The following is a 26,469-nucleotide window of genomic DNA, read 5'->3' on the forward strand; positions in this document are numbered from 1 at the left end:
GCACGCTGACATGGTTGCCAGTTGTACGGTGTTTCCTCCGACACATTGGTGCGGCTGGCTTCCGGGTTAAGTGAACAGTGTGTCAAAAAGCAGTGCGGCTTGGCAAGGTCGTGTTTCGGAGGACGCATTGCTCTCGACCTTTGCCTCTCCCAAGTCCGTACGGGAGTTGCAGCGATGGGACAAGACTGTAACTACCAATTTGATATCATGATATCATTTTTTTTTTTAAATACAAGTATTATTTGGGTATTAAGTTGAGCTCAAATTTGGCTGACCAACAATTCTCTGTGTTGGAAATGCCAAAAAGACACTGGGACATTTTTACACGCAATATGGGAATGTACATTAGTGCTACCTTTCTGGAAGGATGTTTTGAAATATCTGGAGGAATTGTTGCAGTTAACAATTCCAGTTTCACCGACAATATTTCTCTTGGGCGATAGAACACCTAATGTAACAAATGAGGAATTTGCACTGATCACTGTTGGTATCGTTACAGCAGCTAAAGTAATTCTTAGAATTTGGAAGGGTCATGCCACTCCTACTTTTTATTTGTTCGTTTGTTTGTGTAAAAAATAAAAAAATAAATACAACTTTAATAACAAAACAAAAAAGAAACGCATACAAGCCCTCCCTCGCCCTCCCTTTGGCAAATCAGACCATAACTCTAAACTCCTACTTCCTGCTTACAAGCAAAAACTCAAACAGGAAGTACCAGTGATGCGCTCAATACGGAAGTGGTCCGATGAAGTTGATGCTAAGCGACAGGACTGTTTCGCTAGCACAGATTGAAATATGTTTTGGGATTCATCCGATAAAATTGAGTTTACCACATCAGTCACTGGCTTCATTAATAAGTGCATCGACAATGTCGTCCCCACAGTGACCCTATGTACATACCCCTACCAGAAGCGATGGATTACAGGCAACATCCGCACTGAGCTAAAGGCTAGAGCTGCCGCTTTCAAAGAGATGGACATTAATCTGGACACTTATAAGAAATCCCGCTATGACCTCCTACAAGCCGTCAAACAGGCAAAGTGTCAATACAGGACTAAGATCGAATCCTACTACGCCGGCTCTGACGCTCAACGGATGTGGCAGGGCTTACAAACTATCACGGATTACAAAGGGAAACCCAGTCGCGAGCTGCCCAGCCACGTGAGCCTACCAGACAAGCTAAATGCCTTCTGATCGTGGACTACAGGAAACGGAGGGGCGAGCACCCCCCCATCCACATCAATGAAGCTGTAGTGGAGCGAGTCGAGAGCTTCAAGTTCCACAGTTATGAGGAGGGCACGACAGCGCCTCTTCCCCCTCAGGAGGCTGAAAATATTTGTCATGGGCCCTCAGATCCTCAAAAGGTTATACAGCTGCACCATTGAGAGCATCTTGGCTGGCTGCATCATTGCTTGGTTTGGCAACTGCAAGGCACCCGACTGCAAGGCGCTACAGAGGGTGGTGAGTACGGCCCAGTACATCACTGGGGCCGAGCTCCCTGCCATCTAGGACCGCTATACTAGGTGGTGTCAGAGGAAGGCCCAAAAAACTGTCAAAGAGTCCAGCCACCCAAACCATAGACTGTTCTCTCTGCTACCGCACGCAAGTGATACCAGTACACCAAGTCTGGAACGAACAGGACCCTGAACAACTTCTACCCCCAAGCCATAAAACTGCTAAACAAGGCTACTAAATAGCTAATCAAATGAATACCTGCATTGACCCTTATTTTTGCTAACTCTCTTGCACTGACTCTATGAACACACACTGGACTCTACCCCCACTCTCACACATACTTATACTGACACCCCAACACACACACACACGCACACTACATACACCCAAAAACACATAACATGTGCACACATGCTTACCTACTCCATACACACACACACACACACACACACACACTTTCACACTCATTAGTTACCACATACGCTGCTGCTACTGCTCCACATTCACTACTGCTACAGCTCAGTCTATTATCTATCCTGTTGCCTAATCACTGTTCCCCTATATGTACAATGCCTTCGGAAAGTTTTCAGACCCCTTGACTTTTTCCACATTTTGTTACGTTACAGCCTTCTTCTAAAATAGATTAAACAAAAAACATCCTCAGCAATCTATACACAATACCCCATAATGACAAAGCGAAAACAGGTTTTTATAAGTTTTATTAAAAACTTAAAACAGAAATACCTTATTTACAAAAGTATTCATACCCTTTGCTATGAGACTTGAAATTGAGCTCAGGTGCATCCTGTTTCCACTGATCATCCTTGAGATGTTTCTACAACTTGATTGGAGTCCACATTATTTGGAAAGGCAAACACCTGTCTATATAAGGTCCCACAGTTGACAGTGCATGTCAGAGCAAAAACCAACCCATGAGGTCGAAGGAATTGACCGTAGAGCGCTGAGGCACAGATCTGGGGAAGGGTACCAAAACATTTCTGCAGCATTGAAGGTCCCCAAGAACACAGTTGTCTCCATCATTCTTAAATGGAAAAAGTTTGGATCCACCAAGACTCTTCCTAGACTAGAGCTTGCCGCCCGGCCAAACTGAGCAATTGGGGGAGAAGGGCCTTGGTCAGGGAGGTGACCAAGAACCCAATGGTCACTCTGACAGAGCGCCGGAGTTCCTCTGTGGAGATGGTCGAACCTTCCAGAAGGACAACCATCTCTGCAGCACTCCACCAATCAGGCCTTTATGGTAGAGTGGCCAGACGGAAGCCACTCCTCAGTAAAAGGCACATGACAGCCCACTAGGAGTTTGTCAAAAGGCACCTAAAGACTCTTTAGCCTGAATGCCAAGCGTCACGTCTGGAGGAAACCATCCCTACGTTGAAGCATAGTGTTGGCAGAATCATGCTGTGGGGATGTTTTTCAGTGGCAAGGACTGGGAGACTAGTCAGGATCGAGGCAAAGATGAACGGAGCAAAGTACAGAGAGATCCTTGATGAAAACCTGCTCCAGAGCTCTCAGGACCTCAGACTGGGGTGAAGGTTCACCTTCCAACAGGACAACGACCCTAAGCACACAGCCAAGACAACGCAGGTGTCCTTGAGTGGCCCAGCCAGAGCCCCGGACTTAAACCTGATCGAACATCTCTGGAGAGACCTGAAAATAGCTGTGCAGCAACGCTCCCCATCCAACCTGACAGAGCTTGAGAGGATCTGCAGAGAAGAATGGGAGAAACTCCCCACATACAGGTGGGCCAAGGTTGTAGCGTCATATTGTTTTAAACAACAGACTATTCTGTCCTTCAAATGACGGTTGTACTTACGTGTGCAAAGCCTTTTAACCAGTGATGGTTAAACCATAAAAGTTACTCCCAGTCTGAAGTGTTTGGAGTGAGTGATGACGTCACTTATTCTATGTGTAGTTATGTAGAAATTAAGTGATAATGCCCAAGAAGCCGGTGTTTGGAGGATATATTGGCATGGGTGTTGTGAGGCCTGAGACGAAGATGAGGGCCGGCAAACCGTGCCAATATATCCTCCAAACAATGGCTTCGAGGGCATTATTACTTTTATACAACGGGTTACCAACAGATTGAAATAATGATTGACATATTTTCATTCAAAATGTTATATTGATGAATTTATTCATACTATTTCATCCTTCCACAAGATAGTCCCGACACAAATCTAGGGTTGCTACCCAACCCGGCTGGTCATTTGTTCTATCGGTTCGGTTGCCAGAGACGCGACCCAGTTGTTAAGTATTTTTGTTCTAATTCTATAGACAAGACCCAGTCATTCATTCTAAATGTTCCATTGCAATGATGGCTGGCAATGTTCTTATCGCTTGCTTGCTAGCTAGCCAACTTTGGCTAACATGGTCACGTCAAACAGTGCAGCCAGAATAACAGCGAAGTAGCTACATTTGCATTCGTTTAAGCTGTTTTCTAGGGATACATCCATAACAATGAGCTAATGATGTGTGATTTCGCCTGGCATTGAACATTTGCTCTCTCGCAAGGCCACTGTTCGGAAGAGATAGCCAACTACACAGCTAACACAATCACTTCAAACTGAAGCTGGAATGACAGCAAACTAGCTGCATTTTCGTGTTTTTCTATTGACATTTCTTCGTATACAGTATATCCATAAAAATGATGCTGATTCATGATTTCGACTGGCTGAGAAAAGCTGCCAGCCTGTCTGTCTCTTCCCGACACGTTCATTACCATAGGACAACTGGAGATCGAATTTCAATATTGAAACAATGTTGCAAATGTCGGAGAGACAGACAGCAAGGTTATTACAAACTCTGCTGTTGAAAACCAAATGCTAGTCTAAAAGAAATGGAAGATAATGTCTAGATGCTTTTTACAGTGTAGATCTATATAGTATATAAATTGCCTGGCTGAGCTGATGAGACAGTGGATTGCAGTCAGATGGAACAGAGTAAATAGGCATTTCAACGTCATAGATTTAGCCGGTGGTAACTTGTGGAATAGACACAAACTGGAATGTGGTTTTAAGCAATCAGCATCCAAGATTATACCCACCCATTGTATCCCATTGGTCCTGGGCTGGCGTGGTTACACGTGGTCTGCGGTTGTGAGGCCGTTGGACGTACTGCCAAATTCTCTAAAAATGACGTTGAAGGCGGCTTATGGTAGAGAAATGAACATTCAATTATCTGGCTACAGCTCTGGTGGACATTACTGCAGTCAGCATGCAAATCGCACACTCCCTCAAAACTCGAGACATCTGTGGTATTGTGTTGTGTGACAAAACTGCACTTGCTAAGGTGCCAAAAACCATTATTTTGACATGTCCTCGCAATTGTTTTTTGCTTCTAGGAAGATTTTAACCCACTTAACCCCAACATTTCTCAGTTTTCACCATCATTGAAATGTTGTTGCTTTGACAAATTATTATTATTTAATGTGATTATTTAATAAATTAATTTACATCTGTCTCTCATTTTAAACTCAACCCTATTACATGAACTGAACTCTTGTTATTTTTATTTATTTTTAGAAACATTGATAGTCAAATCATAATGTAAAAGCAGGTGTTTTGTGGTAGAAAACTGTGTCAAGCATAACACGATAGATAGACAGGCTATAAATGTTTTAACAGTAGAATATTTTGGGTGAAGCTTGAATTCAATTGACCCTCCCTGTTGCACACAACAAGCTTTCATTCACCCTGTCACAAGTGGATTATTGCTGATTTAAGATGAAATCGTTAACCCTGTTAAGGTCAACCCTGTTACTTACTTTGGCATTTATTAGGCACTTACCATAGCATTTTTTAAATTGACCTCTTGAGATGGGAAAACATGTTTGTTTTTTATGAAGTTGAACGTGTGCTCTTTGTGCCAGAATGTTAAAATTAGGTGAAATAAAATAAAATAATTGAGGGTATCAATGTTTAGATATTGGTAAAATTTTACATTGCATATTTCAGCATGATATTTATGATAACATTTCATGTTAATGGTTGTTTTGGTAAGATTTCAAAGTCAAATCCAAATTCAAAATCGTTTTTTGCACCAAAGTGGATTTGTCAATGAACACATGCACATTTTGTAAAATATGTTGCTGACATAACACTTGAGTGTGGGCGTGGCAGGATGACATCATCACTGCACAACAGCCTCAGAGTAATTAGCTGGGTAGAAGCCGTCCTTTCCTCCATCCAGCATCCCCCTGCACCAGCCCTGGTCATCCTCCTCCTCAACTTTCAGGAACACCTCACCTGGAATAATACAGGTATGGAAACAGACATGATTCAGGATGATATACTTGAGACATTGGACTGGCTAAAGGAACCGTCGTCTCTCAATGCTTTAGACATAATGCTGAATTGAACTGTGTTTTGAACTGATTGTGGTGCCAGGTCACCTGCTTTAAAGGACAGCTCATCACTTTCCTCTCCCACGTAGTCATACAGAGCTCGCACCTTCACTCCTCCAATCATCACTCTAGAGGGGCGTCATGCACCCCAAAAATATGATGGGGAAGGAAATACAAGAGTAAGTTGTATAATTTTGCATTTTTCAAACACCTGAAACACCTTTTATTATCTGGAGTCTACAGCCATAATCATTCTACAGCCATACCTCTTGAGCTGTGTCTATCCTCCTGACTGGTGGGAATTTTTTAAAAGAAACTAAATATGCTTCTCTGCTCAAATCTGGGTAAAATCTGGAAAGGAATGCGAGTCTTATTCAGTACATTTAGTAATTGCTTGCTTTTCTAATGTCTACCAACCTTGCCAGCAGGCATGCCAGCTAAGATCGTTAGACAAGCTAGCTACTCTAACTTGATTGATAGCCCGAAAAGGCTTCTTGTTAGCTAGTTATGAGGTTGGGAGATTGGGAACCTATCTGGGCTAGTTAAAGCCAACTTTATAAAATTGCTGGGTGGCTAGTAGTATTTCAGAGAAACAACAACATATGTAGAGAGTATACACTACCGGTCAAAAGTTTTAGAACACCTACTCATTCAAGGGTTTTTATTTATTTTTTACTATTTTCTACATTGTAGAATAATAGTGAAGACATCAAAACTATGAAATAACACATATGGAATCATGTAGTAACCAAGAAAGTGTTAAACAAATCAAAATATATTTTATATTTGAGATTCTTCAAATAGCCACCCTTTGCCTTGATGACAGCTTTGCACACTCTTGTGAATTTGGTTAGGTAACCCAAAATGTTAAAAATAAAATAGCATTTTTACTTTTCAAAACATTTCTTGTTTTCCCATTTTGTCAGGACATTCTGGTCGTGACAAGATAGGAAAACAAGTCCACACACATACACACACACACACACACACACACACACATACACACACAGCTTACGGTTTATCCTTCTGGACTTTGTCTCTTTTTTTATTCTTTGGCTTTTTCACAGGTGGGACCCATTCCTGATGATACAGATTAGCATTAGTGCTTCCTCCTCATTAACTCATTTCACACAACACATGGTATGTATACAGTAGTAATCGGAGCTCTATATATGGCTGGTAGTAATAAGCCTATCAACCCTAGCAAAGTTCAAAGGTCACTGTAATGAGTCACAGTTGTATACCTCAATCTTTGGCCAGTCAGTGGGCATGCCTGGGCCGTGGTTGTTCTTCCAACCCCTCAGATCGTCCGTCTCACTGATGGACATGAGGGTGTGGTGAAGCTCACTGTACACAGTCTTCACACTGACAAACATATAGAGACAGACAGAATGGGAGAGGATATTAATATACTGTATTAATATCCTCTTCCTCTCGATTCTTTAAAATGTAGATGTTGCAAAAGTGCGCATCAGCGACTTGTATGCAGCTTGTATGCGTGGAGGCCTGGAGATACTAAACGTGTTTATGTTAATTAACGTCCAATTACCGTGAGACCGGCAGACTTTTGCATGACAATAACCGGCTGACAATAGTTAATGACCACCACAGCCCTATCTACAGTGCCTTCGGAAAGTATTCATAACCCTTGACTTTTTCCACATTTTGTGACATTACAGTCTTATTCTAAAATGGATTCAATAAAAAAGTTATATATTAACTTAATATATAACTTAACAAAATGTGGAAAAAGTCAAGAGGTCTGAATACTTTCCGAATGCACTGTAGATAGGGCTGTGGTGGTCATTAACTTTTGTCAGCTGGTTATCGTCATGCAAAAGTCTGCCGGTCGAGATCGGTGTGGAAGAATTTGACTGGCCTGCACAGAGCCCTGACCTCAACCCCATCGAACACCTTTGCGATGAATTGGAACGCAGACTGCGAGCCAGGCCTAATCGGCCAACATCAGTGTCCGACCTCACTAATGCTCTTGTGGCTGAATGGAAGCAAGTCCCATCAGAAATGTTCCTAGTGGAAAGCCTTCCCAGAAGAGTAGAGGCTGTTATAGCAGCAAAGGGGGACCAACTCCATATTAATGCCCATGATTTTGGAATGAGATGTTCAATGAGCAGGTGTCCACACACTTTTGGTCATGTAGTGTATATGTTCCTTGTCTTAGGCTGCACATCTGTTCTCTCATCAAGTGATCATACAGTATTTTCACCCATCAGACTATTCTCAATATAATCTTGTCTTTACTAATATGTAAAATGAAATGGGCAGGAACAGGGACAGGGGAAAAAATACATGTCATCTGTATGCACTTGAATAGTGAATGGAGGCCGCGCGCTTTCCCGCCGGTCCGTTTTCAATGATGACTGGTCGGCTACTTAGGCTACTTTGGTTTAATAGCGGAGCATGTGCTTAATATGAGCAGCTGAGAAATAAATATAAGAACACTTATTTCACTCTACTTATCAACCACAGTTTGAGGAGCACGCTCTCGTTGCATGACAGGTGATATTCCGCCCAAACTCTGTATGCCATGGGCTCTGTCACGGTTTCGGCCGAGGCTGCTCCTCCTCCTGGTTCGGGCAGGCTTCGGCGGTCGTCGTCCCCGGAGTACTAGCTGCCACCGATCGATGTTTCATGTTCGTTTGGTTTTGTCTTTATGTTGTACACCTGTGTCTTGTTAGTCCTCGTTAGTGTCCTATTTAGTTCTCGTTGGTTGTGTTTGTCTTTGTGTGTGATTGCTCTTCTGTTTTCGTGTTGGAGCTACGTATTTCCCTCCAGTGTTTTGGAGAGGGTTTTCGCACATGTTAGTGCGCCGTTTGTTTGACGCCTGTGTGCGCCGTGATTTCGCCTTCGGGCTTATTGTGCTTATTTTCTACGTGATTATTGCACTAAAGTCTTTTGGACTGAGCTTCTGCGTCCTGCGCTTGATTCATGCACCACATCCACCTTCAGCACCCCTTGACAGAATCACACACCAGAATGGAATCAGCAGGATCTGCAGTTACGCCTGAGTCGCTCGAGGAGCATGTCCGCGGCCAAGATGACCAGATACGACAACTGGGGACCGCTCTACAGGACGTCATCAACACCTTGCACCGATGGGAGGCCAGCGGGGTACCCACGCCTCCACCTACCCTGCCAACCCCATCGGCCGGTCCACCAGTCCCAGGTCCGGAACCCAGGGGGATTCGGCTCTCGCTCCCGAGGGCGTATGACGGAACAGCTGCCGGGTGTCAGGGGTTCCTCCTGCAGGTGGAGCTCTACCTGGCCACTGTACACCCGGTGCCCTCGGGACACGAGAGCGTTTCCGCCCTCATCTCCTGTCTCACGGGCAAGGCGTTGGAGTGGGCTAACGCCGAGTGGAGGAAGATGGACGCCAACACCATCTCCTACGCCGAGTTCTCCCGTCGCTTTAAGGCCGTGTTCGACCATCCACCTGAGGGCAAAGCGGCGGAGGAGCGTCTAGTCCACTTGAGACAGGGGAGGAGGAGCGCACAGGCGTTTGCTCTAGAGTTCCGGACTCTAGCGGCGGACGCAGGGTGGAATGAACGGGCCCTCATCGACCATTTTCGATGTAGCCTACGGGAGGACGTTCAACGTGAGTTGGCCTGCAGGGATACCCATCTTACCTTCGACCAGTTGGTCGATATGTCCACCTGTCTGGACACCCTGCTGGCCACCCGTGGACGTCCCGAGGGGGGTCCGTCCATTCCGCCCTCCGGCACCTCCGAGCCGAGCCCTATGGAGCTCAGGGGTGCCGGCGCTAGAGAAAGGAGGAGGAGGAGCCCGAGGGGGCCTGTCTCCTGCACCAAGTGCGGTCGTGGAGGGCACACTGCGTTGGGGTCGGGGTTGATTAGGGAGATCACAGCGCCACTTAGGATGTGTGCGCAGGGGGGTCATGAAGAGACTATACAGCTGTATCTGATCGACTCTCCTGCGTACCCAGTGGTGCTGGGAATTCCCTGGTTAAGCACCCATAACCCTGCTATTTCGTGGCAACAGAGGGCTCTCGATGGGTGGTCTGCTCAGTGCGAGGGGCGATGTCTGGGTGTTTCCGTGGGGGCGACTTCGGTGGAGAGTCCAAACCAAGTGCCCGCACTGCACATTCCGCCTGAATATGGGGATTTAGCTCTCGTGTTTAGCAAGACTAGGGCGACGCAGTTGCCTCCTCATAGACAGGGGGATTGTGCGATTGATCTCCAGGCAGGAGCAGCGCTCCCACGGAGCCATGTGTATCCTTTGTCTCAAGAGGAGAGAAAAGCTATGGAGACTTACATAGCCGAATCTTTGAGACAGGGATACATTCGGCCCTCCACTTCTCCCGCCTCCTCGAGCTTCTTTTTTGTGAAAAAGAAAGATGGAGGGTTGCGCCCGTGCATTGATTACCGTGGTCTCAATCAGATTACTGTGAAATACAGTTATCCACTCCCTCTGATTGCGACCATGACGGAGTCATTGCATGGAGCGCGGTTTTTCACAAAACTGGATCTCAGGAGCGCGTATAACTTGGTGCGCATTAGGGAGGGCGACGAATGGAAGACAGCGTTTAGTACCACGTCAGGTCATTTCGAGTATCTTGTCATGCAATATGGGTTGATGAATGCTCCATCAGTCTTCCAATCCTTCGTAGATGACATTTTCCGGGATATGCAGGGACAAGGGGTGGTCGTGTACATTGATGATATTCTGGTGTACTCGTCTACCCGAGCCGAGCATGTAACCCTGGTGCGTCGTGTATTGAGGAGGCTGTTGGAGCACGACCTATATGTCAAGGCAGAGAAATGTCTGTTTTTCCAGGAGTCGGTCTCCTTTTTGGGTTATCGGTTGTCCGCGTCAGGGGTGAGAATGGAGGTGGATCGTGTGTCCGCTGTGCGTAATTGGCAAACCCCAACCACTGTAAAAGAGGTGCAGCAGTTCTTGGGCTTTGCGAATTACTACCGGAGGTTTATCCGGGGTTTTGGACAGGTGGCAGCTCCCATCACGTCCCTTCTGAAAGGGGGTCCGGTGCGCCTGCAGTGGTCAGCTGATGCGGACAGGGCCTTTGGGAGACTGAAGGACCTGTTTACGTCGGCTCCGGTGCTGGCGCATCCGGATCCCGCATTACCCTTTCAGGTTGAGGTGGACGCGTCTGAGGCAGGTATAGGGGCCGTTCTCTCTCAACGGTCCGGCTCGCCACCTAAACTCCGCCCCTGTGCTTTTTACTCTAAAAAGCTCAGCCCGGCGGAGCGTAACTATGACGTTGGGGACAGGGAGCTGTTAGCTGTAGTTCAAGCCCTTAAGGTGTGGAGGCATTGGCTTGAGGGGGCTCAACACCCTTTCCTCATTTTGACTGACCATCGGAACCTGGAGTACATCCAGGCAGCGAGGAGACTGAACCCTCGCCAGGCTCGATGGAGTATGTTTCTCACCAGGTTCGTATTTAAAATCACGTACATCCCTGGGTCCCAGAATGGTAAGGCAGATGCACTGTCCCGGCGGTATGACATGGAGGAGAGGTCCGTTGAGCCTACTCCCATACTACCGGAGTCTTGCCTTGTGGCACCGGTGGTGTGGGAGGTCGATGCCGAAATCGAGCGAGCGTTGCGTACCGACCCCAGCCCTCCACAGTGTCCTGAGGGTCGGAAGTACGTTCCGCTCGAGATTCGGGATCGACTCATTTACTGGGCTCACACGTCACCCTCCTCTGGACATCCGGGTATTGGCCGGACAGTGCATTGCCTTAGCACTAAAGACTGGTGGCCTACTTTGGCGAGGGATGTGAGGGTTTATGTCTCCTCCTGCTCGGTGTGCGCCCAGTGTAAGGCGCCCCGACATCTGCCCAGGGGTAAGTTACAACCCCTGCCCGTTCCACAACGACCATGGTCCCACCTCTCGGTGGATTTTGTGACAGACCTTCCCCTCTCTCAGGGGAATACCACCATCCTGGTCGTTGTGGACCGGTTCTCAAAGGCCTGTCGTCTTCTCCCTATGTCGGGTCTTCCTACTGCCCTAAAGACCGCTGAGGCCCTATTTACCCACGTCTTCCGGCATTACGGGGTACCCGAGGATATAGTGTCTGATCGAGGCCCCCAGTTTACCTCCCGTGTTTGGAGAGCGTTCATGGAGCATTTGGGGGTCTCGGTTAGCCTTACCTCAGGGTACCACCCGGAGAGTAACGGGCAGGTAGAACGTGTCAACCAGGATGTGGGTAGGTTTCTGAGGTCGTATTGCCAGGACCGGCCTGAGGAGTGGGCACGGTACATTCCCTGGGCCGAGATGGCCCAGAACTCTCTCCGCCACTCCTCTACCAACCTAACCCCCTTCCAATGTGTGTTAGGTTACCAGCCGGTTCTGGCACCGTGGCAGCAGAGCCAGATCGAGGCCCCTGCGGTGGATGATTGGATGAGGCGCTCGGAAGAGACGTGGAACGCTGCCCACGTCCACCTGCAGCGGGCCGTCCTTCGTCACAAGGCGAGCGCCGATCTCCACCGCAGTGAGGGGCCGGTGTACGCACCCGGAGATCGAGTCTGGCTCTCTACCAGAAACCTACCCCTCCGCCTGCCCTGCCGGAAGCTGGGTCTGCGGTTTGTGGGGCCCTTTAAAGTCCTGAGAAGATTGAACGAGGTGTGTTATAGGTTACATCTACCTGTTGAGTATAAGAATATTAACCCCTCGTTCCATGTGTCTCTTCTCAGGCCGGTGGTAGCTGGTCCACTCCAGGACAATGAGATAGGAGAGACTCCTCCGCCCCCACTGGACATCGAGGGGGCTCCGGCGTACACCGTTCGGTCCATCTTGGACTCCAGACGCCGGATGGGGGGTCTCCAGTATCTCGTGGAGTGGGAGGGGTACGGCCCGGAGGAGCGGTGCTGGGTGCCGCGGAGGGACATCCTAGACCCATCTCTCCTGTCGGAGTTCCACCGGGACCATCCCGTGCGCCCTGCTCCGCGTCCTCCTGGTCGTCCCCGAGGCCGGGGTCGGCGCACGGCTGGAGCCGCGCGTCAAGGGGGGGGTACTGTCACGGTTTCGGCCGAGGCTGCTCCTCCTCCTGGTTCGGGCAGGCTTCGGCGGTTGTCGTCCCCGGAGTACTAGCTGCCACCGATCGATGTTTCATGTTCGTTTGGTTTTGTCTTTATGTTGTACACCTGTGTCTTGTTAGTCCTCGTTAGTGTCCTATTTAGTTCTCGTTGGTTGTGTTTGTCTTTGTGTGTGATTGCTCTTCTGTTTTCGTGTTGGAGCTACGTATTTCCCTCCAGTGTTTTGGAGAGGGTTTTCGCACATGTTAGTGCGCCGTTTGTTTGACGCCTGTGTGCGCCGTGATTTCGCCTTCGGGCTTATTGTGCTTATTTTCTACATGATTATTGCACTAAAGTCTTTTGGACTGAGCTTCTGCGTCCTGCGCTTGATTCATGCACCACACCCACCTTCAGCACCCCTTGACAGGCTCTCCAACCCTGTTCCTGCAGCTACCCAGTGCTTAATATGGGAAACCAAGTGAAATCTGTTCGGGAACATCGATTGCCACAAAACATATTTCATTAAACTGTTGACAGCCCCTCTGCGGGCTCGAGAAAGGAATACAGGAGAGAGAGGAGGAGATGGAAACATATGGTGGTGAAATATTCTGTATAGATAAAGATAATGTGAATATAATTATGAAAATATAAAGAAATCCCTATTATTAGGCTATTCAAAATCTCCCTGCACAATCAATGAACCAACTGCATCGCCTAGGGCTGGCTATACATTCTCTCCCAGACTTGTTGATAGACATTTTGGAGCATAGCACAAGGTAACCAGTCCATCCAGCATGCATTGTTTTATGTTTTTCTGCCATGGGTAATATGCCTAGGCTAAGTATTGTATAACAGGCACAATCATAATTTTAATTCAGGGTTTTCTTTCGGGCTTGGGCTCATAATCCTATGCATATGCATAAACTATAATATGCATATGTGGGTTTTGAATTAATCATCACCTTAGAAAGGCTGTCCATTTCGTTGTGTTAGGCTTTGAAACAACATCTACAATGACCATGTTTTACACTCAGTTTCAACCTGCTGTTGAATTTCTTTCTTCAAATTGATCATCACAGTGATGTGAGTTTTAGTAGCATGTTACTGTTTGAATGATAAGTGTTTGATGGATGTGGTTTTCGATAGCATTTGCATTGATGTCAGAGTGGTTAGAGGGACAATAGAGCCCAGGCCATTAGGACCTTATGGTAGTTAACAAGTTGGGTACAACCAAAGCATGACCAGAGTGCATAAAAGGAGATTACTGTGACTCAACAGTCATGTGGAATTTTACTGCGGTCATGACTCATGACTGCCAGTGTGGCGATAATACAGTTGAAGTCAGAAGTTTACATACACTTAGGTTGGAGTCATTAAAACTTGTTTTTCAACCACTCCACAAAATTCTTGTTAACAAACTATAATTTTGGCAAGTCGTTAGGACATCTACTTTGTGCATGACACAAGTAATTTTTCCAACAATTGTTTACAGACAGATAATTTCACTTATAATTCACTGTATCACAATTCCAGTGGGTCAGAAGTTTACATACACTAAGTTGACGGTGCCTTTAAACAGCTTGGAAAATTCCAGAAAAATGATGTCATGGCTTTAGAAGCTTCTGATAGGCTAATTGACATAATTTGAGTAAATTGGAGGTGTACCTGTGGATGTATTTAAAGGCCTACCTTCAAACTCAGTGCCTCTTTGCTTGACCTCATGGGAAATTCCAAAGAAATCAGCCAAGACCTCAGAAAAAAAATTTGTAGACCTCCACAAGTCTGGTTCATCCTTGGGAGCAATATCCAAGGCCCGAATGTACCACGTTCATCTGTACAAACAATAGTACGCAAGTATAAACGCCATGGGACCATGCAGCCGTCATACCGCTCAGGAAGGAGACGCGTTCTCTCTCCTAGAGATGAACGTACTTTGGTTCGAAAAGTGCAAATCAGTCCCAGAACAACAGCAAAGGACCTTGTGAAGATGCTGGAGGAAACAGGTACGAAAGTATCTATATCCACAGTAAAACGAGTCCTATATCGACATAACCTGAAAGGCCATAATGACCAAATAAAATAAAATACAATTTTATTTGCCACATGCGCCGAATACAACAGGTGTAGACATTACAGTGAAATGCTTACTTACAAGCCCTTAACCAAAAATGCAGTTTTTTAAAGAAAAACTAAAATAAAAAAATTTGTTAAGTAAAAAAAGAAAAGCAAATAACTAAAGAGCAGCAGTAAAATAAAATAACAGTAGGGAGGCTATGTACAGGGGGGTACCGGTCAGTGGCGGCTGGTGAAAAATATTCTCGGTGGGGCTGTGCCATACTTTTTTTTTCCTGTAACCATCGCGATATATTTTAACACAAACTGCAGGAAAGCAGTGCTCAGTGAAACATTCAGTAATTATTTAATGCCAATATTAAAAAGTTGAGGCATTCTTACACAAAAACATATTACACAAACCCAAGCCTTTCATTTGCATTTAAAGTGAACTTTTCACCATTGGTAGTAAACAGGCAACGCAACAGGCATGCTGTCAGAACAGAGTGGAAAGTGGACAATAACATGAAATTATTATAAAGTTTATAGGAAATCTTACACTGTATAAAAAGATGTATAATATAGAAATGGATATCAAGTGGTTGAACTCAAACCTTTGACTGGAAGAATAGCATACAGTATTTTATGATCATACTAAATGTGACTAATTGTTAATGTGCTCCAGAACTGCAACAATTAATTGATACAAAACAACATATATACAGTAATATTAGCAAAGACACTATTAAGACTTTCTAGAGTACCATATATAACTGGATTTGTTATGCTAAGGTCAACTATATACAAAGAAACATGCGGCCAGAGCTGCTCTGTGTGTGTGTGTCTGTCATCTTATTTGTACAGGAATTTTATATATATATATATAGACAGACAGACAGACAGACAGACAGACAGATAGTGTGTATATACACACAAACTATGTCTAGTAACTGCTTTTAACCTGTGATGTACATAATTAACTGATGTTATTACGTTTTAATGCAACATAATTTTGGTCTGCTGTGTACTTAAAAATAATGTTAATCTTCAATAACAACTAGGCCTCTTCTAGAAATTGACCTGGTGGACACCTGAATAATTATTACAAACTGTGTAGTACTTTCCTGCATTATTATCAACGTCTGATTGTGTCTTCTCTTTCCTTTTAAAATACTAAAACAAATATAATTGTGACGGCTCTATGATAATCACTCACTTTGATGACCAGACACATTTAGGCTTTTAAACTGTTGTAAGTGAACTATTCATCTTTCTAACAACATCTTTATCAGCCAATAGTAAATATAGTTATTTACCTGATTGTTAGCATGCTGTCTGTGAACCTCTGGACAAGTGCTTTAATGAAGACAGGGTCGATGTTCCTCTTCTGCAGCTGGCTGAAAAGCATGTCCACATTTGGCATGATCTTGTGGAACAGTGCCAGGAAAAAACAGAAAGCCTCGTCTTCGAGCATCCTCACAAAGCCCCCCGCCTCTCTGACAGTCGGGGCATCAAAGTTCCCAGAGTCTCTGATGGTCTGGAAACACGTTAGTGGGTGGAAACGTCAGTCGTCTCGTCAGCTTGAATGGCGATAAAATCAGCACTCTTTACTTCCTCCAGGATGTAATCCTTAAGCACTGACAGCATACATTCCAACAGCTTGTTCTGTATCGTCTTTGACGTGCCCTTAAAAACGGTAGCTGTCTTCAGGTGCTCCTCCAGCACACTGTCGAGGGAGGCAACAAAATCCACTAAGCCCCGGAAAATGCCGGGGTTGTCCGAGGAGTCAGTCTCCTCGTGCCCACGCAAGGCCAACTCAAAAGCCCCACAGAACTTCACACAATCGATAATTTTGGATAGAATGTGCCTGTTTTTATCCACCTCCTCATTGTGTTTCCTCACCGCAATCCTGTGGCCGTCATCCAGCTGCGTAGCAATGTTCACCCTTCCTAATACAGCTAGCTTTACAGAGTTGTCCATGTGTGCCCTGGTGTTCTCATGTTTCTTTACCTTCTCTGACAGGTGCTTCATATCCCTCACTCCGGTACCTGTCCATGCTGAATCTGACCCCGTCCGGCCCGTCGTTTTAAAAAGCAAGCACGGAAAGCAAAATAAAGCATTAGCATCAGTGCACCCAGCTAGCCAAGCCTTCCTGGTGTACCAGCTACGGGAGAAGCCGCGCATATACTGCTTCCCTTTCTCGCTAGCCTGCTGTCTGATTGAGAGGTCAGGTTGATCTGGGCCCAGCTCTTTCACCCGAACTTTCTCTGACAAAGTTCTCCTCTCAAACGGATCTTGGAGGAGAGATTTCACCGAGTTAGGGTTGGGTCTTGGAGGAGTAACGTTTGCGCTCACCATTGTCGTCTAGTAAAAATGGCGCCACTGGAGCCCGGTCCTTATTTTATCAGGGGCGAGCTTGGGGCGATAAAATAATCGCCCTCCTTGGATTCGAATTAAAATCGCTGATTAGCTACATTTTATGTCATACATTCATATCTTAAATTAGCAATTGGCTTAACTGCTACGTAGACCCGCCTCCTCGGGGCACTTTCTGTATCGCCCAGAGCTGACGAGGCGTTTGACAGGCAGAGGAAAGGTTGCGAATATGATTTTCTATCATATCTTACACATATTACTGTGTGCATTCCATATTTCAAACACACAAATATTGACATACTGATGTTTTTATTATTATTATTATTATTTTTATTTATTTTTTATTTTATTTTTTTAAATAATTTTATTTAAGGGGGCGGCGCCCTAGCGCCCTCTATCGGCCAGCCGCCACTGGTACCGGTACAGAGCAATGTGCGGGGGCACCGGCTAGTTGAGGTAATTGAGGTAATATATACATGTGGGTAGAGTTAAAGTGACTATGCATAAATAATAAACAGAGTAGCAGCAGCGTAAAAGAGGGGGATGGGGTGGGGTAGTGCAAATAGTCCGGGTAGCCATGATTAGCTGTTCAGGAGTCTTATGGCTTGGGAGTAGAAGCTGTTGAGAAGCCTTTTGGACCTAGACTACCGCACGCTTGCCGTGCGGTAGCAGAGAGAACAGTCTATGACTAGGGTGGCCTTCCTCTGACACTGCCTGGTATACATTTACATTTTAGTCATTTAGCAGACGCTCTTATCCAGAGCGACTTACAGTTAAGTGAGTGCATACATTTTCATACTGGGCCCCCGTGGGAAACGAACCCACAACCCTGGCGTTGCAAGCGCCATGCTCTACCAACTGAGCTACAGGGGACTGGATGGCAGGAAGCTTGGCCCCAGTGATATACTGGGCCGTACGTACTACCCTCTGTAGTGCCTTGCGGTCGGAGGCCGAGCAGTTGCCATACCAGGCGGTGATGCAACCAGTCAGGATGCTCTCGATGGTGCAGCTGTATAACTTTTTGAGGATCTGAGGACCCATGCCAAATCTTTTCAGTCTCCTGGGGGGGAATAGGCTTTGTCGTGCCCTCTTCACGACTGTCTTGGTGTGTTTGGACCATGATAGTTCATTGGTGGATGTGGCCACTACAGCCCCGTCGATGAGAATGGGAGCATGCTCAGTCCTCTTTTTTTTTCCTGTAGTCCACAATCATCTCCTTTGTCTTGGTCACGTTGAGGGAGAGGTTGTTATCCTGGCACCACACGGCCAGATCTCTGACCTCCTCCCTATAGGCTGTCTCATCGTTGTCGGTGATCAGGCCTACCACTGTTGTGTCGTCGGCAAACTTAATGATGGTGTTGGAGTCGTGCCTGGCCATGCAGTCATGGGTGAACAGGGAGTACAGGAGGGGACTGAGCACGCACCCCTGAGGGGCCCCCGTGTTGAGGATCAGCGTGGCAGATGTGTTGTTACCTACCCTTACCACCTGGGGGCGGCCCGTCAGGAAGTCCAGGATCCAGTTGCAGAGGGAGGTGTTTAGTCCCAGGGTCCTTAGCTTTGTGATGAGCTTTGAGGGCTCCTGGCCCGGGTATCCTGGATGGATATTGACCTCATTCCGTCAGTAGAGGATGCCTGGAGGATGCCTGGTTGTTCTTTAAAAGTGCTTTCCTCTCAATTTTAAATAAGCATGCCCCATTCAAAAGATTCAGAACTAAGAACAGATATAGCCCCTGGTTCTCCTCAGACTTGACCACACTTGACCAGCACAAAAACATCCTGTGGCGTACTGCATTAGCATCGAACAGCCCCCGCGATATGCAACTTTTTAGGGAAGTCAGGAACCAATATACACAATCAGTTAGGAAAGCAAAGGCTAGCTTTTTCAAACAGAAATTTGCATCCTGTAGCACTAACTCCAAAAAGTTTTGGGACACTGTAAAGTCCATGGAAAATAAGAGCACCTCCTCCCAACTGCCCACTGCACTGAGGCTAGGAAACACTGTTACCACCGATAAATCTACAATAATCGAAAATTTCAACAAGCATTTTGCTACGGCTGGCCATGCTTTCCACCTGGCTACCACTACCCCGGACACCAGCTCTGCACCCTCCGCTGCAACTTGCCCATGCCCCCCCCCCCCCCGCTTCTCCTTCACACAAATTCAGACAGCTGATGTTCTGAAAGAGCTGAAAAATCTGGACCCCTACAAATCAGCTGGGTTTAGACAATCTGGACCCTTTCTAAAATTAGCCGCCAAAATTGTCACAACCCCTATTACTAGCCTGTTCAACCTCTCTTTCGTAACGTCTGAGATCCCCAGAGATTGGAAAGCTGCTGCGGTCATCCCCCTCTTCAAAGGGGGTGACACTCTAGATCCAAACTGTTATAGACCTATATCCATCCTGCCCTGCCTTTCGAAAGTATTTGAAAGTCAAGTTAACAAACAGATCACCGACCATTTCGAATCCCACCGTACCTTCTCCGCTATGCAATCCGGTTTCCGAGCTGGTCATGGGTGCACCTCAGCCACGCTCAAGGTCCTAAACGATATTATAAACGCGATCGATAAAAGACAGTACTGCGCAGCCGTCTTCATCGACCTGGCCAAGGCTTTCCACTCTGTCAACCACCGCATTCTTATTGGCAGACTAAATAGCCTTGGTTTCTCTAATGACTGCCTCACCTGGTTCACCAACTACTTCTCAGATAGAGTTCAATGTGTCAAATCGGAGGGCCTGTTGTCTGGACCTCTGGCCGTCTCTATGGGGGTGTCACAGGGTTCAATTCTCGGGGCGACTCTATTCTCTGTGTATATCAATGATGTCGCTCTTGCTGCTGGTGACGCTCGGATCCACCTCTATGCGGACGACACCATTTTGTATACATCTGGCCCTTCACTGGACACTGTGTTAACAAACCTGCAAACGAGCTTCAACGCCATACAACACACCTTCCGTAGCCTCCAACTGGTCTTAAACACTAGTAAAACTAAATGCATGCTCTTCAACCGAACGCTGCTTGCACCCGCCCACCCGACTAGAATCACTACTCTCGGCGGGTCTGACCTAGAGTATGTGGACAACTACAAATACCTAGGTGTCTGGTTAGACTGTAAACTCTCCTTCCAGACTCACATTAAGCATCTCCAATCAAAAGTTAGATCTAGAATCAGCTTCCTATTTCGCAACAAAGCCTCCTTCACTCATGCTGCCAAACATGCCCTTGTAAAACTGACTATCCTACCGATCCTTGACTTCGGCGATGTCATTTACAAAATAGCCTCCAACACTCTACTCAGCAAATTGGATGTAGTCTATCACAGTGCCATCCGTTTTGTCACCAAAGCCCCATATACTACCCACCATTATGACCTGTACGCTCTTGTTGGCTGGCCCTCACTACATATTCGTCGCCAAACCCACTGGCTCCAGGTCATCTATAAATCACTGCTAGGCAAATCCCTGTCTTATCTTAGCTCACTGGTCACCATAGCAACACCCACCCGTAGTCTGCGCTCCAGCAGGTATATCTCACTGGTCATCCCCAAAGCCAACACCTCCTTTGGCCGCCATTCCTTCCAGTTCTCTGCTGCCAATGACTGGAACGAACTGCAAAAATCTCTGAAGCTGGAGACTCTTATCTGCCTCACTAACTTTAAGCGTCAGTTGTCAGAGCAGCTTACCGATCACTGCACCTGTACACAGCCTTTCTGAAATTAGCCCACCCAAGTACCTCATCCCCATATTGTTATTTATTTTGCTAATTTGCACCCCAGTATCTCTATTTTCACATTATCTTTTGCACATCTATCATTCCAGTGTTATACGAAATTGTAACTATTTTGCATTATGGCCTATTTATTGCCTTACCTCCATAACTTACTACATTCGCACACACTGTATATATATTTTCAGTTGTAGTTTTGACTTTATGTTTTGTTTACCCCATATGTAACTCTGTGTTGTTGTTTTTATCGCACTGCTTTGCTTTATCTTGGCTAGGTCACAGTTATAAATGAGAACTTGTTCTCAACTGGCTTACCTGGTTAAATAAAGGTGAAATAAAAAAATAAAAAATAAAAAGGGCACAATGAACGCTGAGCTGTAGTTATGTTTGGAGGAAAAAAGGGGGTGGCTTGCAAGCCGACGAACACCATCCCAACCGTGAAGCACGGGGGTGGAAGCATCATGCTGTGGGGGTGCTTTGCTGCAGGAGGGACTGGTGCACTTAAAAAAATAGATGGCATCATGAGGAAGGAAAATTATGTGGATATATTGAAGCAACATCTCAAGACATCAGTCGGGAAGTTAAAGCTTGGTCGCAAATGTGTCTTCCAAATGGACAATGACCCCAAGCATACTTCCAAAGTTGTGGCAAAATGGCTTAAGTACAACAAAGTCAAGGTAATGGAGTGGCCATCACAAAGCCCTGACCTCAATCCTATAGAAAATGTGTGGGCAGAACTGAAAAAGCATGTGCGAGCAAAGAGGCCTACAAACCTCTGACCCACTGGGAATTTTTACTAGGATTAAATGTCAGGAATTGTAAAAAACAGAGTTTAAATATATTTGGCTAAGGTGTATGTAAACTTCCGACTTCAACTGTACAGTCTCCGCAACAGCCCTAACTGTACACATAGATCACAGTCATTTCACAAACATACACAGGCATGCACACACGCACCCACGCAAGTGAGGAGAAGACAGAGAAGGAGGGGGCTCCTGTACCTCTCATTGTTGGTAATGTCCAGGTGTCTGTGGATGGACATGAAGGCCTGTTTGAGGAAGCTGATCCTCTTCCTCTCCTCCTCCTGCGATTGATCAAAAATGGCCTCCATCTCCTCCATGTAGTGAGGCGTGTAGGACGTTAGATCCTCCAACACCTTCTCATATTTCTTGCAGACCTTTCATCAGAGCATTCATACCATCAAAACAGGTCTTGACAACAAAGACTGTGTAAGCTTGCCTATATCAATTCAAATTATTTACTACTGGATAAACAAAGATGGCGCATACCAATAACATGGAAGGCGGTTACTGTGGTGGTTACAATAACACATTTTTGACACTGCCATAATAAGAAACAGTATGTGGGGGAAAATGGAGTAAACCATATGGGGGCATGGGATTAGGAAAGTGCAAAATGTCCATATCTGGCTAGTAGAGCATCCCACACTCTCTTAGATGAATGAATATACATTTAGCAGTTGTGAGTTCGTAGCCTTTGAGTTTTCCTCACTTTGTCTTTCTCCTCACTGGCCTTCTCCCGAGCGTCTTGGATCTTCTTCAGTTTCTCAGGACTCAGCTCTGTGTTCTGCTTGGCTTGCGTCTCTCTGTCTATGGCTACCTGTTCCTTATGGCAGGCCTTATGGTACACACCGCAGGCTTTATCCAGCTACGACATACAGGAACAAAAATATGCAAAACAAAGTTAAAACACTTTGTATGACCTGCTTCCATGAACATGACATTAGTCATCAGACCTGGGTTAAAATACTTTTTTAATTGTTTCAAATACTTTTAGCTTTTGCTTTAGCCTGACTGGAGTGCCAAGTGGGTGGGGTTTGCACATTTGGGACTTTTTAATTGGTTCCAATGCAACAGGCATCTCAATCCAACACAGCTAAAGTATTTGAAATGATTTCAAATAGTATTTGAATGCAGTTCGGCTACTCATAGCCATGGGTCCTCAGATCCTCAAAAAATTATACAGCTGCACCATCGAGAGCATCCTGACTGGTTGCATCACCGCCTGGTATGGCAACTGCTTGGCCTCCGACCGCAAGGCACTACAGAGGGTAGTGCGTACGGCCCAGTACATCACTGGGGCCAAGCTTCCTGCCATCCAGGACCTCTATACCAGGCGGTGTCAGAGGAAAGCCCTCAAAATTGTCAAAGACTCCAGCCACCCTAGTCATAGACTGTTCTCTCTGCTACCGCACGGCAAGCGGTACCGGAGTGCCAAGTCTAGGTCCAAAAGACTTCTCAACAGCTTCTACCCCCAAGCCATAAGACTCCTGAACAGCTAATCATGGCTACCCGGACTATTTGCACTGCCCCCCCACCCCATCCTTTTACGCTGCTGCTACTCGGTAAATTTTTATGCATGGTCACTTTAACTCTGCCCACATGTACATATTACTTCAACTACCTCAACTAGCCGGTGCCCCCGCACATTGACTCTGCACCGGTACCCCCCTGTATATATAGCCTCCCTACTGTTATTTTATTTTACTTCTGCTCTTTTTTTTCTCAACACTTTTGTTGTTGTTGTTTTATAAATGCACTGTTGGTTAAGGGCTGTAAGTAAGCATTTCACTGTAACGTCTGCACCTGTTGTATTCGGCGCATGTGGCCAATAAAATTTGATTTGATTTGATTTGAGGTTAAAAGAACAACTCCCTTAGGAGTAATCCAATCACTATAATAGGGTGTGCCTTATACAGTAGGCTACATAAAATATATTTTGAGGGTTCAGGAATGTATCACCTAGATTCTAATCTTACCAGCAATGGTGAGCCTTGCATGCTACTTCTATAGAGAACCAGTTAGTCCTATAGTTCACGTTCTCGTAATCAATCAATAGAGATGTGAACATCTATAGTACAATCCCCCCAACACACACACAAGCCCATTTGGTCAGTTCATAAAGATGTTATGTACACCTAACATATAGGTTTTGTAACCTTTCCCAGCCTCTTGGCCCAAGGTTTCTGAGCGCGTGCAAACCCTGTCTCGTTTTCGTGGGTCTCACGGAATCCACAGAATATATTTTTTGGGAAGGTCTCCTTCTGCCAGCTCTTCATCCTATTCCCTTCCTCTGTATGGAGAGACTGGGAGATAGAGGAATGGAGGATGGATAGACGCTCAGCGGAAGAGAAGAAACACTGCCACGCCCTCATGAGGGAGCCATAGAGGGGCCCTAGGGTGAGAGAGACGAGAAAGGGAAAGACAAAAAGAGAGAGAGGGAAAGACAAAAAGAGAGAGGTAAGACTTACCTGATTAGGGAATAGTAACTAATTCGACTGATTATAAAAAGACCAGGTAGGAGGAATGGGGATAGTGTACTTGTTCATAGTTTTGATAGGAGTTTATAATGAGCACTATAGTATCGTAGTGCAGTACTGAAGTCCTACTTGTCCTATACTTACGGGAGTCTACTACGGCCTTCCACTTGCTGCTCCACTCACTGAGTTGCTGGGCGTAGTGCTTCTCTACTTTAGCCCTCTCAAGGAAACAGGCCATGATATCGTTACATGCCTGGAAGGACTGGTCAGTGCGACGGGCGGTTCGCTCATAGTTCCCTGGCTGGGGAGGAAGAGGGGGAGAGAGGAATGGTGGAGAGAGGAATTGATCAGGAGGAAGAGGGAAACTGTAGAAAGGGGTATTGCTATAGAATTGACTCTTCAGTTATGAGAACGCATACACTATATATACAAAAGTATGTGGACACCCCTTCAAATTAGTGGATTCAGCTATTTCAGCCACACTCGTTGCTGACAGGTGCATAACATCTGGCAGTCCGACGGAATAATCTGGGTTTGGCAGATGCCAGGAGAACGCTACCTGCCTGAAAGCATAGTGCCAAGTGTAACGTTTGGTGGAGGAGGAATAATGGTCTGGGTCTGTTTTTCATGGTTCGGGCTAGGCCCCTTAGTTCCAGTGAAGGGAAATATTTACGCTACAGTATACAATGACGTTCTAGATGATTCTGTGCTTTCAACTTTGTGGCAACAGTTTGGGGAAGGCCCTTTCCTGTTTCAGCATGACAATGCCCCTGTGCACAAAGCGAGGTCCATTCAGAAATGTTTTGTTGATCGGTGTGGAAGAACTTGACTGGACTGCACAGAGCCCAGACCTCAACCCCATCGAACACCTTTGGGATGAATTGGAACGCCGACTGCGAGCCAGGCCTAATCGCCCAACATTAGTGCCCGACCTCACGAATGCTCTTGTGGCTGAATGGAAGCAAGTCCCTGCAGCAATGTTCCAACATCTAGTGGAAAGCCTTCCCAGAAGAGTGGAGGCTGTTATAGCAGCAAAGGGGGGACCAACTCCATATTAATGCCCATGATTTTGGAAACAGGTGTCCACATACTTTTGGTCATGTCGTGTAGATAATCAGTAGCCTCAAACTATTGTAAAATGTTGATCTTTTTATCTGTAACTTCCTCCTCACCATCCAGAAACTCTGCATCCTGGTGTCCTCGGGGGGTTCTCTAGGGAGCGTCAACATTTTTGGCGACGTCTTTGAAGAAGAAAGGGAAAGATCATGAACAACATCCTACAGTGCTTTCACAGAGATTGCATCATTACATGAAGTATATCAACAGATATATAATTACACAATTGACATCTATCTTTTAAATATAAACACTTAGCTCATAAATCTGAAATGTGCATGCCAGTGACCATTCTTAATGACATTTTTAGGCTTGATGACATAATTAGTAAACACAGAATTTACTCAAATTAAATATGATTAGGAATATACAGAATCTCATTGAAATGGAAAATGCAACAAAAAACAACTGACTCCTACAGTGTGCCTACAGTGCTGGAACCAGCTGCGACTTGATGAGACATTATTAGGGGTTCACAGCGAAGCCGTGAAACCTATTGCTATTCTCTGCATGGTCAAAAAACTCAAGCCTAGATTGGTAACTTTTTTTCCTAATTTGGCACACAGAAACGTTGTCAAAAAGAATGGCACCGATTGGCATATAGGTGGCGCTGTTATAAGCAGTCTCAGTTAAACCCTCATATCCGTCGCCCCATTTGACCTAGAGACTTTAAACTTTGTATGTAGGTGTCTTTCCTCATGCTGAACAAATTTGCCTCAAGGACCCATAAGGTATACATACAGTGCAATCGAAAAGAATTCAGACCCCTTCACTTTTTCCACATTTTGTTACATTACAGCCTTATTCATCAATCGACACACAACACCCCATAATGAAAGTAAAAACAGGTTTTTAGAACTTTCTGCAAATGTAAAATATATATATATATATATATATATAACATTAACATAAGTATTCAGACCCTTTACTCAGTACTTTGTTGAAGCACCTTTGGCAGCGATTAAAGCCTTGAGTCTTCTTGGGTATGACGCTACAAGCTTGGCACACCTGTATTTGGGGAGTTTCTCCCATTCGTCTCTGCAGATCCTCTCAAGCTCTGTCAGGTTGGATTGGGAGGGTCGCTGCACAGCTA

General features: G+C 45.7%; 1 protein-coding gene across 1 annotated transcript; it reads right to left on the bottom strand.

Annotated features, from left to right (window-relative positions):
- Window positions 1–5,601: 5,601 nt before the first annotated feature.
- Window positions 5,602–25,495, bottom strand: LOC311100517 (protein kinase C and casein kinase substrate in neurons protein 1-like; the record flags this gene model as incomplete). Its single annotated transcript, XM_084141436.1, has 9 exons — window positions 25,433–25,495; window positions 24,405–24,561; window positions 23,940–24,175; window positions 22,493–22,648; window positions 21,982–22,157; window positions 7,060–7,180; window positions 6,831–6,895; window positions 5,864–5,943; window positions 5,602–5,717 (listed from the first exon to the last, which is right to left on the bottom strand). Exons 1-9 carry the CDS (start codon window positions 25,487–25,489, stop codon window positions 5,602–5,604), a joined length of 1,164 nt encoding a protein of 387 aa, XP_083997562.1. The 5' UTR covers window positions 25,490–25,495.
- Between the last annotated feature and the right edge of the window lie 974 nt (window positions 25,496–26,469).

Source organism: Coregonus lavaretus, assembly GCF_964263955.1.
Source record: "Coregonus lavaretus genome assembly, chromosome: 25".
NCBI lineage: Eukaryota > Metazoa > Chordata > Actinopteri > Salmoniformes > Salmonidae > Coregonus > Coregonus lavaretus.